Consider the following 14,615-nt stretch of genomic DNA (forward strand, 5'->3'; position numbering starts at 1 on the left):
GACAAATTTGGGATTAAAGCTCTGGGCTGTGTTTCCCAAAAGATTTGTGAGCTGGGTTCATCGTAGAGACCATTGGTGGCAATGGCAATGGACTTTTTGGGAAACTCAGCCTTGGCCTGTTGGTTATTCGTACAGATTTGATCATTTTATTTGACCACCTCTCTTTGGCGCAGTCCAGATGAAGCGGCGGCGGCGGCGGCCATCAGCGGCCTCTGGCATGAACAGCAGCGAAGAAGAAAACGAGGAGGAAGGGGGAGATGATGGAGGAGGACAAGCCCAGTTCAGCCCCACCAGGAGGCAACCCAGACGACAGGTCACTCCTCGGTCCTACAGAAAACTGCTGGGGTATGACGACTCTGACACAGAGACACAGAGTGTCAGCTCAGAGAAGACAAAGGCCAGCGGGACCCAAAAGACTCAATCCAGTGGTATGATTTTCATGTCAACCCTTCCGCCAATATACGCAGGAACAGCTCTTTGTTTGTCTTAAGATCAGTAACGTAGCATCGATATAAAAAAATATCGATATTCTTAAATGTGATATGGTGTTAGACCATATCGCATATATCGATATAGTTCAAATTTGCGCTATGATCATTCCTCAAAGCAAGCGGGGGATGGGGGGGATGGGGGGGGTACACTTACATAGTTGTAAATTAGTTTTTATGAATGAATGGCTTCCTCTAACTGTTGCTCGGTCTTCTTCAACAACACGCGCTTGCACCCCCTGCTGGTGAGGTCGACTAACAGCAGATGGAGATTATGGTCGGTAATCTACTGCTTTTCCTGCAGTTCTTGGATGTCAACATTGAATTTACTGTCGAATTTGAACCACTGAATTTGTGGAAGTGAATTTGCAAAGTGAAATAAAAATGGACCTGTTGAATATTAAATGTGTATTTTTAATCAGTTTGAATATTTTGGAAGTGAAATATGAAAGGTGAATATGGATTATTGAAATTTTATTAATGAAAATGTGTTTGAAATGTTTTGAATTTAAATATTCTCAGCTTAAATATTAAACCATGCTGAATTTCAGCCCATTAAAATGCAAACCCTAAAAATACAATGGATTAAAATACAAGCAGGGTTAATGCAATGCATATTTTTTTCAAGTAGTACAATTCAAGAGGCTTTTTGTTTCAAAAACATTTGGCATTATTTTACTTCCATATGCGGTCTTCTTGATCGCTTGATTCGCTCAATGATGACCAAGCTTTATCAAAGCTACTGCTCTGGCAGTGATTATTTGGGTTTGTAATGATTCGTAACATTTTTATAATTGTAACGAGTAACGATGCAGCACAAAAAAAAATGTATCAGAGTAAAAGTATTAAACTCATCGAAAATATGTACTGAAGTAAAAGTGGAAGTAGGAGAAAAAAATAATACTCTAGTAGAGTACAGATACCTTTTAGTACTTAAGCACAGTAGTGAAGTAGTTCTACTTCGTCACTATACATCTCTGCCTGAGGCTTCCCATTTCCAGGACATGCATATTTCATCACTGGACTGTAGTAGTGAGACTTCCACGACACAAATCTACACAATGCCAAATGATTTTGTCTCATTATAACAGCGAATAAACCTTAAAATACTCAGTCCGTTATGGTCATACAGATAAGAGTAAGACATAATTCGAAACTGTACTGTACACTCACAATAAAAACAAAACATTGTGCTTTTGTAAAATAAAGAAAAACAGGGTGCGCTGTCTGCCATCTCGGTTTCCTTTCCGTGAAGCTGTGCGTGTCACAAAAATGAATCGAAACTCCGCATATAGGCTACTTCTGTTGCAGTTTTTTCTTTCGTTAATCTGTATTTAAATTAAATATATTTTGTTTATATTTATTCCTTTTACATATGCGTGTATGTATTTCTATTTTTCTCCTTTCACAGAAGCGTTGCATGTGCGTGATATGACAATGTATGAATCTTAATGATCTGTTGTTTATGCTATCATCCCTAGCCTATATGTATTGCAGCCCCTTCATTTTAAGATGGGACCCGCCCAAAATGAAATTCTGTGAAACCAGTGTCCCTGAGACTTAACCAATACTTTGAACTTCTTTCTAGACATGGCTACCTCTGTAACTGCTCCAGAAGAAGCAACAAAGCAGAAAAGGCAAGGGCTTTACAGAGCATTTTGGGCCCAACGCAGAATTGATAAGGTACAGTAACTCATTGTCATTTTGATGATCCCACAATGTATAATTAATCAACCTGGGGTTAGTTTCCCAAAAGCATTGTAGGCCTAAGTAGATCGTAAAACCACTGCCACCAATGGACTCTACAATAGACTTGGCTCACAATGCTTTTGAGAAACACAGCCCTGGAAGATATATTTTGGTATAGGGCTACACAATTTTATGGGAATCCTTTTTTTTATTTTCATTGTCAACATGCTCCAAGCTTGTTGTGGCTGTTTGCAGGGCTGCACAAGTTGGCCAAAAATTTGATTTTTATGTCAATATAATTATAAAATAATAATAATAATAACTAATATTATTATTTCTTCTACTTAATGAAAATATTAACTTATATGGTTATATTTCTTTTTAAAATAAAACAAATTAAGTATTTAAAAAAAACAATAATAATAATTTTACTTTAAAATTGTTAAATTTTTTACATTTTTAATTTTAACTTAATTTTTTCATTTTCTAATGTTAAACTATCTTGGTTAAAAAAACATTTAGGTGCATCTAGATTTAATTTTATTGGTTGGGACATTGCATTACCAAATGCACATTATAAGTGACCCAAACTCTTATGCGGAGATGTGTTTGTGTGAAGCAAAATTTACTGAACCACACAAATATTTATTTAATTAAAGCACAGCCCTTGCCATTGCATAATCACACTTAGCCATATTGCGATTTTGGTTTTGTTTAGATTATTTGTGTAGCCTTAATTTGTTCTACCACTTATAGCTCAATCCAATTCCTGAATCACCTGTTATCCTCTGTCTAATTTAATGCATTCGGGAATTATCTAATGGCTTTCTCTCCTTAAAATAAAACTGGTCTTGCCCTTTTCTTGAATGAATTCTTCCCGTCTCTCTGCAGCTACAGCATAACAGTGTGTCCTAACCAGGTGTTACATGACAAGATTCTGCCATCAAGTAATTTTTCTGTCCTCGCCTTCTCAGCGAGATAAATTAAAACCCAAACGTGTGACATAAATGTCTTGTTGCACATTGCTTTTTGTGGTTGCCTCATCTCAACTCAAAATAATCATAACCATTTATAATGTTCTGTCTGGCTAGGACACTGTTTGACTAGTAGTACTCTTGCCTTTGTTCTAAACATCTACATCTGATGGTGATGGAAATGGGTACTTTCCTCTGTTTCCTCTCATGCTCTGTTTGGCGACAGTCCTCTTCCCCGATTCTTTTTCCGGCTTGTATCTACTATAACACTGGTCCCCTCGTATTCCCCCAATTCTCTTGGTGTTTTTGACATTTATACAGAAGCCACTTGAACCATCTTCATCATCATCATCATCATCGGACCCTCGAGCACCACCCCACCATCCCTTCACCCCCACAGGAAGTCCCTCCCTCAAGCCTGAGCGCAAGCCGCTATTGCGGCTGGAAAGGCTACCGGCCAGTGTTGTGCAAGCGGCCTTGTTGGGCGTAGCAGTCCCGGACACCACAAAGTCTCAGAAAGTGATGTGCGAGGTGGTGGAAGAGGAGCAAGCTTTTTTTCATTGCTCCTCTCTTACTCATTCTCAGAGTTCGGCGGAGCACACGCCTTCTAGTGTCCTGACTCCACTGGCCAATGGCTGCACCCAGAGAGGCAAGTTGTCACAGCGGACGATGAACAAGATTCGCGTGGACTTCAAGGTCAGAGCTGAGATTTCTATGAGTTTTCTATGAAACCAAAAGCTCTGTTTTTTGGGGAGTGTTTTAGATGAATATTGATTAAAAAAATAGATTGTTCATTCAAAACACCAAAAATAAAACAAAAAAATAATAAAAGTTTTAAACAAACTTTTATAAACACACACTCATGTCTGGTTCGCTATCTTTGTGGGGACTCTCCATAGATGTAATGGTTTTTATTCTCTGTACAAACTGTATATTCTATTCCCTTACACTAACCCTACCCCTAAACCTACCATCACAGAAAACTTGCTGCATTTTTACATGAAAACAAAAAAAAAACGCACACTCTGTATGATTTATAAGCTTGTTTCCTCACGGGGACCTAAATTGAGGTCCCCATGAGTCACTATGCATTCAGGTTGAAGTCGCCACCGGGATAGAAAAAAATATATATTAAATCTGTTTTTGTTGTATGTACTTTTTAAATGTTTTAAATTATGTAAAAAAAAACTAATGGTGAATAAGTTTATTTAAAATATTGGTAAATTATGTCAAATTTAAATTAATTTTATTAATTAATTTAAATTTGTTTTGGGGTGATATTTAAAGTCATCATGAAATTAAAATTGACCCTATTTGCTTTTATTGGCGCACATTTACTAGTCGTGTGGTGAACAATTCATTTGTGCAAGATAATACACAGGAAAAAATGTTTGTCGTGGTAATCTTTAATCAAAATCAGAAAAAAATGGCGTTCCTTCTCTGATGACGTCAGTTTGACGGCTTGGGTTGAACTCCCCTCCAACCGTCAGTCTGCTTTGAGCGAGGGATGGAGAGTAGGTGCGCTAAAGTGAAACCCCGCCTCTATTTAATATTCCGTTTCACTTGGAAATGCGTCAACACTAAAGTCGGTTGCAACTTCTGGATCACGTGGACTTAGAGCCTGAAATGTTCTTGATGGTTTTTGTGACAATAACCCCTTTTACCCACTTCTTTTATTTGATAAAAAAAATTTAAAAAGCTGTTAGGTGATCTGTTTTTAAGGCTGTTTTTAATTCCCAAAAGTGGATCTCAAATGTTTTTATTCTCCTGCCTCTTTAATTTATTAACAACATTTTAATGTTAATTTATGCAGGAAGACTGTAACATCCAGAATGTGTGGTTGATGGGAGGATTAAGTATTCTCACTTCAGTTCCCATCATGCCCCAGTCTGTGTGTCTGCTTTGTGCCAGCAAAGGCCAACATGATGTAAGATCCAGCTCTCAATACATCACTAAATACCATAGAATCATCATCCATATTCCTCATATTCTATCATAACTCAGTACTACAGCAAAATTTCATTATTTGCAGAAGAATAAAGATGGCCCTTTAAAATCTAATTTTGAGTTTAATTGATCTTTTTACCAGATGATCTACTGTCAGATGTGCTGTGAGCCTTTTCACCGTTTCTGCCTGTCATCAGACGACTGCCCAAAGGAGGAGAACAAGGAGAACTGGTGTTGCAGACGCTGCAAGTTCTGCCATGTTTGTGGCCGCAAGAGCAAGCAAGCAAAGGTGCATTACGCTTTTCATTTTGTACTAATAAAGAATAGTCAGGGAGGTGTGTTATTACTTTTCTAATTAATCAGACCTACAGTTTTCACATTGCAGAAGAGAAAAATATTGTAAACGTACATTAAAGGAGCCATGCAAGTACATATATTTCACAACAAATCAAATTCTGTTCTTCCTCATTTAGCCAGTTTTGCAGTGCAAGAGATGCATGTACTGCTACCATCCATCCTGTTTAGGACCCACATATCCCAAATCTGTACAAATGAACACCTCTTGGGTGAGTTATCTCCCTGCCATAGGGTAATGTCCTAAAATCATCATTCTAATTTCCGCCTAGTTTGTCAGACATTGCGTTTTAATTATTCATACAGTGATAAAGTTTTCTTTGTTTCTTTGCAGATTTGTATGCTGTGTATCAGGTGTAAGAGCTGCGGTGTGACTCCTGGGAAGTCCTCAGACTTGTCCTGGAACAGTGAGCTGGACCTCTGCCCTGACTGTAGCAAACTCCATAGCAAAGGTTTGACAATGCAAAAGTCTTTTCAGATTATAGTTCAGTATGAAGATTCAGACTATATAGGGATGAATATTAGATCTAATCCCTCCATCCCTGTATTTTTTTTTGCCAAGTCATCCTTTCAGCAAACTATACTAAAGTTTCTGCACCTTTAAATGTGATTGTATTGGTTATTTTCATTTAATTATATTCATTCAGTTAATTTAATAATAATAACATTAATATTATTATTGCGAATTGTTTATATTAAAATGTAAAGTTTGTTTAACTCATGGTTTTGTGTGATTTATGTCTAAGAATTTTGCATTGTAATTTCTCAGGGAACTTCTGCACTGTGTGTCTGAAGTGCTTTGAGGAACATGAGTTTGACAGCAGCATGATGCAGTGTGCCCGATGTGCGCACTGGGTCCATCCCAAATGTGAGGGGCTCACAGGTAAGATCCATTTTCAATGCCTTGCTGATCCTACACACAGTACACTCTGTCCTGTATTTCCTTCCTGTCTTTTTCATCTTCAGATGATCTGCATGAGATCCTTTGTCGTCTGCGGGGGAAGAGCCTGGTGTTTTCCTGTGCTCCCTGCAGTAAGAAATTCCGCAGTGGCTGGCAGGATGTCGTCCAGGTTGTTTTGAGGAACGGTCTAGAGAAGATCATGGATGGATTGAGGAGCTCTCCGAACATGTGTCATCTCCTTGTATGTGCGCAGGTGAGGTTTTCAGTGGTCTGTGGAGTATGTAGTGAGAAAATGTCCCCTTTAAAATTTCGTTTGAATGATTTATCTGTTCACCCTTCTGTAGTGTCAAGGTGAAACAAATGTGTTTTATGTGTGTATCTGAACAGTGTGAGGCCTGTCCAGATTTTGAGGTTGTAAAGAAACAGTCAGGCTGTTGTTTACATCCTATAGAGAAGAAGCTGGAGAATGACCTGTACACTTCACTGGTGAGATCTTTTATACATGTGAAACAAGTTGACAACATAAATGGGTTTTTCAAGAAGAATTGTGTGGTAACTAACTTTCTATATCCTTAATAATCCAATATGTATAATTTATGTTCAATCTAAGTCTTTCCTATGCATTTGCAGAAGAACCATTGAATTAGTCAGTCTATCAATATATTTAAGTTGGAAATCAGTTTAGAGATTTGGTGTCAGTTAAATGGGTATAAAACAATAACTAAATGTTGTTTACTCTGTCCTTTCAGAAAGCATTTCATGAGGATGTGGTGATGGTGTTAGTGGAAAGGCTGAGAAAAGAAGAATATCTTCCAGTGGAGCAAAGGCCCACAAGCCAAGCCAAGTTGTATTACATAAAGGTAATATTTTTTTTCTTTCTGTAGGTCTACAATAGCTGCTGGTGTTCAGTTCAGCTGTTATTGGACATTTTAAAGCAATGGGTATTTTATGAGTGATATTTGCAGACTGTAGTTCATTTTGGTGCATATTTTGTCTTTGTTCTGTCTTTGCAGCTAGTAGAACAAGTATTTAGCTGGTTTAACAGTCAGGACCCCAGAACATGGAACTCTCATATGCAAGAATTTCCACGGTATGAACCAAATTTTTCTTATTTTTAAAGCAATAAAGTATTCCGGGTTAAACAACTTGTTGCACTGTAGACTGTCGATTACCATCGAAAATAACTATGAGTCATCATTCTGATTGTAACCAACAAAAATGTGTTTACAAGTCTGAGTTTATAAGACAGTTGTTCTGTTGGGTTTGCAAACCGAAATGTTAAGCTTGTATATTTGCTACAGCACTTTTATGCACTATCTACAGATCTATTAATGATTCATATTCCTTAAAGTCAGTATAAAACTTTGAGTGTAATTAAATTAGGAATCAGTGGATCTCAACCTTTTTGACTTAAAACAACCAAAACCAAACAGCCTCGCTCTGTGCGAGGACATGTACAGAGTGGCTGAAATGATAGTGTCTGTCAGTTATTATATAACATATGATTGTCTAAACAATTGTCTAAATTATGTTGCTGATATCACTAGTTGACAGTACTATTTTCGGAAATCATAGAAATCAAATAATTAGGTAAACGATTTAATATACTGAAAATAGCCTACTAGTTTTTTATGTTTATTTCTAATTACTTTAGGTGGACAAGGATACCAAGTACTGTGCAGCTAATTAATCTAACGATTTTTAATCTCTCCCCCCCAAACCGAGGTCGATTTTTAGTCGAAATTACAGGACTTCACTTGACCAATATTTTTTCTTTGGTTGATTACAGCCCTTACCGAATAATAAGAAAAGTCTTAATTTTTAGTTGTTTTAGCTCATTTTCATGCTTGTTTTATCTTCTTTTAAGTCTTCTTGAGGCCCCCTTGGTTGAGAACCACTCTGCTGCATGTATTCAGGTTTTTCTATTGGTGATGTTTTTAAGTGAAGGTTCATTTTGCCCCTTTTGTTTCATAGTGGTATGCTTCCTGAAGCTGTAATTCCCCCCAGCAATGAACACAGTTATGCACAATGGCTCAAAGAGCAGAACCCAGAAAACTCTCACTCAAAATCTCAAGGTAAGCACATTGTTTTTATCTTTATGGCGCATGCTTTAATCTTGTTTGTATCTTGTTTTGTTAATTTTTGTCCATGAACGTCAGATCCGCAGGATGTGAACTCTCAGTCTTTCATGGATGAAAGACAGTGCTCCCTCTGTCAGCAACATGGAGATGCCAAACCGAATGTAGGTGAAACCTTGAGCAGTTCTGTGTTCTGGGATGAGTATTCTGTTGGACTAAGTTGAGTTGTATTATATGTGTAGGATGCTGGTAGGCTGCTGAATATTGGACAGAATGAATGGGCTCATGTGAACTGCTGCATGTGGTCGGCAGAAGTGCAGGACGTCAAAGGGGCTTTGCTGCATGTTCACAGTGCCGTCGCCAGGGGTCGCTTCATGGTAAGCATCAACTGATAAAGAATAGTGTATATGTAGAAAAAAATGGAAATATTATTAAATGTACCTTTTTTTTCCAGCGCTGTGAAAGTTGTGGCCAAACAGGGGCGACTGTGGGTTGTTGTCTCACCTCGTGTCAGAGTAACTACCACTTCATGTGTGCTCGTGCCAGCAACTGTGTCTTCCAGTGTGATAAGAAAGTCTACTGTTACAAACACCGTGATCTCATAGACAACAAGGTTTGCATGTTTAGCAAAACTGTTAATGTTTTACAGTTACTGTATAATTGTAGTGAGAAGAATGTAAACAAGCTTTTCTTTTTGTAGATTGAACAAGGCAATGGGTTTGAAGTTCTCAGAAGGGTCTATGTTGATTTTGATGGAATCAGTCTGCGTAGGAAGTTTCTAACAGGATTAGAGCCAGAGTCTGTAAATGTGATGATTGGTGAGTAAGCGGGTCCTTTTTTTTGGTGTTTAAAAATAAGAGAGAATTCAACATTTTTCATGATGTACCCTTGCAGGGTCTCTACACATTCAAAAACTCGGTGTTCTGACGGAGCTGTCTGCAAATTCTGGAAAATTGTATCCAGTTGGTTACCAGTAAGTAACAAAGTTTAAAATCACTTTCAATCTTTCATATGATTATTCTTTTCATTTGATACGGGTGATGATCAGTTATCAAAGCATTAGTCACATAATTCCTTTTGTAGTACAATTATTGTCCAAAAAGGTATTAAAAAAACATTAAAGAGTTTAGCAGAACTTTGATTGTTAACAGTTAACTAGTATCAGGTTCAGATTGCACATTCAGCCCTCTATGAATGTTTATTTTAAGAGGCAATAGTTGTTCCAGCTTGATGATATTTTTCCATAGTAATCTGTACTCATAATTTGATCTGGTCTCAGATGTTCTAGATGGTATTGGAGCACTGTTGACCCTCGCAGGCGATGTCGGTACACTTGTAAAGTGACAGAGGTGCGACCTTCAACACGGTGCAAAACTCCTTGTTTCTTGGTGGACCAGGGAGAAAATCACACTATTGTACACAGCCCAAAAGTTCACAATGGTGTGTGTTTAAGTATATCTATCTACATGCATATTGTTGTTGTTTTTTACATTTAAGCATTTAATTTATAGCCTGTACAGTTTTTGGCCAGGATGGTGTAAAATCTTTGTACTTTGTGTTAATTTTTCAAAATCACATTTCTATCTCGTAGATGAGGATGGCACAGACAGCGAGTCTTTTTCACCTGAGCTTCCTCCCAATACCCCCTCCAAGTCTAAACAGGACTCAGGGGTCGCAGGCAAGACTCCTGGGTATCCACACAATAGGAGACCAGCAGGAGGAATGTCCAGACCATTACCTTCCCCAGGTAAGATTCTTCCATCATTTTTTAAGTTCTCCATTCATTTATTATACAAATAAATCAAGTTACATCAAATTTCAATATGATGAAAAAAAGAAAGAAAAATCTGTCATTTACTCACCCTCATGTCATTCCATACCCATCACAAATCCATGTGAATCGAATGATTATAAATTATAAGTATTCAAATTAGGGCTGCACTATTAATAGAATTTCTAACCGCGATTACGATTACGGATGCCATGATTAGATAATTGTTCAAAGCCGCGATTACAAAAGAAAATCCACTCTGCGTGTGTGTTTAGAGCTTAAGTATGTTATGAGAGGCGAATCACGACTACTTCAGAAAACCCAGCACAATATGACATACCAGGCAGTGACGTAAGTGTACGCTGAAATAAAAAGACTTTCACCTCAGAAAAACGGACTTTACTGTCCTGTCCCGTTATACTGTGCTCGTATCGCACTCTTCAATTGCACGCGCAAATGCAACGGCGTGTGCTGTGTATCGCTTCACTGTATAAAGTGCAAAAGAAACTACGATCATGCAACGTCGTTACAATGTAAATTAGTAACTCACGAAATAAAAGTAAAATACCAATAAATCACGTGTTAGCTAAGAAGGATTTGCATGCAGGTATGATTTTCATTCTATTCACCAGGAGCTGTTTCATTAACAGTTCTTGTTAGTATTGTGTATTCACCATGGTAACTGTCATTTCCATAACTCCAAAATGCCACTTTATTTTCACTTTGTTTTATTTTTTATATTTTTAAATGACTGTGGTGGCTCATATCAACATTGTTTTAACAAAAACTAGTTTGGGACTGCTATTTAATTGCTTTAGCATAGTCCTAATTTTTATCTATTAGTAGTCTTTACTAGTCATTCTTACAATTGATGTGTATGTTAAGTAAATGGGGACAGTAGCCTACTTGTGTGTGTGTTAACAATTTTTGTGTAAACGTATTATAATACGCCTATATATATTCAATGTAAATTGTGATAATCGTAATTAATAATCGCAATTACAATTTCAAGGGAATAATCGGCAATTATGATTTTTGTGATAATCGTGCAGCTCTAATTCAAATTTAAGAGATGACAAAGTATGAACTGACAGTGATTTAGTGGCATGCGACATGTGCAACATATTCCATTCCCTCTCTTAAGGTGATGATATACAGGGCAACTTTTTGGGCGATGTTGCTGCGCAATGTGGCCGTCAACGGACAACCAGATGAGAGACAGGGCCCACGACCGATCTAAATTATACAGATAGAAATTTTATTGCCCATTTTCAATGGGAAAGTGCCCAAGCAACAATCGCTCGGCAAGATTGCCAAGCAACATTGCTCAAAAAGTTGCCCTGTGTATCATCACCTTTAGAGGTGTTAAGGAACACCTTAGAGCTTAACAAATAACGCATTCCTGTGAAATAAATAATAACTGAGAAAAAAATGTAACAAAGTCTTTATCAACAAAGTTATCAAATGTAAACAACCCTGCATAGTCTTCACACTGTATAAATATAGATTAATCCTTCTAAATCTACTAAAGAGCAGTGATTGATTTTCTCTTTATCTTCTGTTGTTCTATTAACATCTCAGGAAATGCTGTTTCCACATCCCATCACATTTTGACCATCAGTGACCTTGATGAGACACGGCGTGCAACAAGGAGACTTTCCACACGTAGCCGAAATGCCTCTCCTCCCCCTGTGGTACTTTCGGGCCCAATGGCTCTGCGATCAGGGAGCTCGATTCACCCTAGGTCACTTTCATTCAGCCCCCCTGTCTCACCACTTGGTGCAACCGAGAACCTCATGAGCACCACTTCACCTCGACGAAGAGGGAGGCCTTCATTATCTCCATCTAGCATGACCTCAGGACCCTCTCCACCACAAGCAGCTCTCCAAAGTCCCTCTTCGATTGCACCTTCATCTGTCCGCCACTCCTCACGACTTCAACAGCCTTTCACAACTACAACACATAAAACTGACGAGGTGGATCAGGAGTTCTTTGCCTTGTCAGAGCCAGAGGAGGCTGCAGGTGCGCCAAGCCACAGAATTCTCACCACATCTGACAAGTCGGATCAAGAACTGCTTTCTGCGCACTTTGATCCAGACACAGATGTGGCTTTGGCCTCAGTATTGAACGCAAAGCTTGAATTTGATGAGGCTTTGCTCAATGAAAATGTGGCTCTGGATTGTGACCCTCAAGGTAGTGAGGCAGATGTGGAAGATGGAGCCTGCAAATACATCACGGGCAGGAATGATCTGTCATCTCCTGTGACTTCAGAGATGCAGATGGAAACAGATGATGATGTTGCTGACCATTATCTGAATTTCTCTCGCACAGTTGTGGTTCGTGAGCCTGCCAAAGACTCTACGCAGGCAGGTCTTGCTGTCCTTTCTAACTCAGGGTCCATCTCGCAGCTGGATGGAGCTGACAATGATTCGGAGAGCGATACAGGTGAAGCCAACACAGATGATGATACTCAGGAAGTAGGGAGTAGTTTTTGTAGTCAGGATACTGAGCCATTAAAACTCACTAGTCCAAACAAGGGCAGAACCCTTGGCGACGGGCAGCTAGTTTGCACACAAAAATCGATTGCAAATCCACATACAGCAGATTCTGTTGATCAGAATGCTCAACCAGAGACTCAAAACATTCACCAGGTTTGTGAAAAAAAAGAAATAAGTCCTTTACAAGAGAGCGGAAAGTCGCTTGTTGACCGTAGCGCTGACATATCCAACCAACAGGAAGCACCCTTCACAGAAGGATTGAAAGCAACAACCCCCATCATTTACAAAGGTGGTGATCTTGTGATGAGCCAAGAAGTAGTCTTGATGGAGAATGAATCAACAGAGAGCTCGCAAGAGGTGTTCTTGGACGACGCCAGTGGGAATTTTATATCCGCTGTTGACGGCAGAGTTTTGGACTTGACAGAAAATGCTGCTCGTCTTGAGGCGGCAAGTGATTCCTTACCAATAAACAAGGATGAATCTGTTTTAATGAGAGGTTTGTTGCCTGTTGAGAATCTGGCAGCAGCCATGCCAATGAGTGGTACTAGAAAAATTCATGTTGTTGCACCACCTATGCAGACAAAAAGACGTTATGTGACTATACAACCTGGATCCCAACCAAAAACTCTCCAGATGGCCATACCTACTGCCACCTCTCTGCCACTCTCCATGCCCGTCAGTGTTGTCTCATCTTCTCCCACCTTTTCCATTGCACAGCAAGGAACTCTGCTTACTCCTGCACCGTCTGTAATAAATGGTTTCGGAGCTCTGCCGAAGGAATCCACAAAGGGTCGTGCGATAGCCATACGCATTGCCACCCCAAAACAAGTGACTGGACAGTCTCTGCTCCAGTGTTTGCCCGGTACACCCTCTACACCTCAGGTTCTTCTGGTCAACCGTGCTGGACAGATTCTAGTGAAAAACCCACAGACTAATACCTACCAAGTACCTAGTGCTAATTCCCCCTCGTATACCCAAATCAGCCAGATTGCGAAGATAATCCACAGTAGTAATGTTCTCCAGCGACCCGTCCCTAAGGTTACGGTGATACCAGTGCCGCAGCTTCACACTAGTCTGGGCAAAACCACACCAACGCGTATCATATCATATAGCAGCAGCAGCAATCGAGCAACACCGTCAACCCAGGTGCTTATCAGGAGGATTCCTCAGAGTTATCCTGGAAGCCAGTTGCACGGTATCAGTCCAACGATAGAAAGAGCTGACTTGATTTCTGAAGGTGGGCGGAAGGAAATGGCCCAGGCCATAATCGACAAAGCAATGGCAAGTCACCGCGAAATGGCAAGTCCCATCGGCACAAACCCTTCTCAGCTCCACCTTGATAAACGCCTTTCTCCTGAATCGAAGGAATCATCTACTGTGTGTCGTCTTCGAACTCAACCCAACATCTTGTCCCACTCCAGACCTCCAGTCAAGATCAAGAGAGTGTCTTCATTAACTGATCGAATTGGTGTGAAAAGATGCAGGACTGACTTCTTGGATCAAGTAGATCCTTGTTCCCTGGATGACCACAGCAGGTAGGGACGAATATTTAGTCAAATCTGTCAGGATGATCTAATCGTTGGTCTAGGTTTAGATTATTTTAGAGACCCATCATCTGGAAGGGGGAATTCCTGTTTTTTAGCATGTAAACAGTCCATCAGATGTAACGCTATCCTTTTGTGCCATAAAAGGTTATAGTAAATACTGTGAAAGTTAGATTTTCTGTTTTTCTGCATAGACATGCATTACACTGAATAACATCTATCAATGCACAAAAGTGACTAATCATGAACAAAAACCAGTGGACCTGATAATAAACCAAATCTTAATTCATCAAGACAGATAAAAATGTCATATTGAACATCTCAACTGGATGTTCTTGTTAATTATTTTCATCATGTAATAATAATCGTTA

General features: G+C 39.2%; 1 protein-coding gene across 4 annotated transcripts in view; it reads left to right on the forward strand.

Annotated features, from left to right (window-relative positions):
* kmt2ba (lysine (K)-specific methyltransferase 2Ba) overlaps positions 1-14,615 on the forward strand; it is a 30,848-nt gene that overhangs the window by 12,016 nt on the left and 4,217 nt on the right. For 2 of the 4 annotated variants that reach the window (XM_077195252.1, XM_077195254.1), the window contains exons 9-29: positions 174-428; positions 2,077-2,171; positions 3,473-3,847; positions 4,965-5,078; positions 5,241-5,387; positions 5,572-5,664; positions 5,787-5,904; positions 6,222-6,335; positions 6,419-6,606; positions 6,741-6,839; positions 7,103-7,213; positions 7,367-7,443; positions 8,328-8,428; positions 8,513-8,595; positions 8,674-8,808; positions 8,886-9,044; positions 9,132-9,249; positions 9,326-9,404; positions 9,711-9,871; positions 10,023-10,178; positions 11,784-14,235. In XM_077195252.1, coding sequence (XP_077051367.1) covers positions 174-428; positions 2,077-2,171; positions 3,473-3,847; positions 4,965-5,078; positions 5,241-5,387; positions 5,572-5,664; positions 5,787-5,904; positions 6,222-6,335; positions 6,419-6,606; positions 6,741-6,839; positions 7,103-7,213; positions 7,367-7,443; positions 8,328-8,428; positions 8,513-8,595; positions 8,674-8,808; positions 8,886-9,044; positions 9,132-9,249; positions 9,326-9,404; positions 9,711-9,871; positions 10,023-10,178; positions 11,784-14,235 — 5,230 coding nt within the window. The remainder of the gene's footprint in view (positions 1-173; positions 429-2,076; positions 2,172-3,472; positions 3,848-4,964; positions 5,079-5,240; positions 5,388-5,571; positions 5,665-5,786; positions 5,905-6,221; positions 6,336-6,418; positions 6,607-6,740; positions 6,840-7,102; positions 7,214-7,366; positions 7,444-8,327; positions 8,429-8,512; positions 8,596-8,673; positions 8,809-8,885; positions 9,045-9,131; positions 9,250-9,325; positions 9,405-9,710; positions 9,872-10,022; positions 10,179-11,783; positions 14,236-14,615) is intronic. The other 2 variants (XM_077195255.1, XM_077195256.1) reach the window with 1 other exon arrangement.

The sequence above is a fragment of the Siphateles boraxobius genome, unplaced genomic scaffold (genome assembly GCF_051911475.1).
Source record: "Siphateles boraxobius isolate OS27281-9 unplaced genomic scaffold, OSU_SipBor_1 33, whole genome shotgun sequence".
Taxonomy (NCBI): Eukaryota; Metazoa; Chordata; class Actinopteri; order Cypriniformes; family Leuciscidae; genus Siphateles; species Siphateles boraxobius.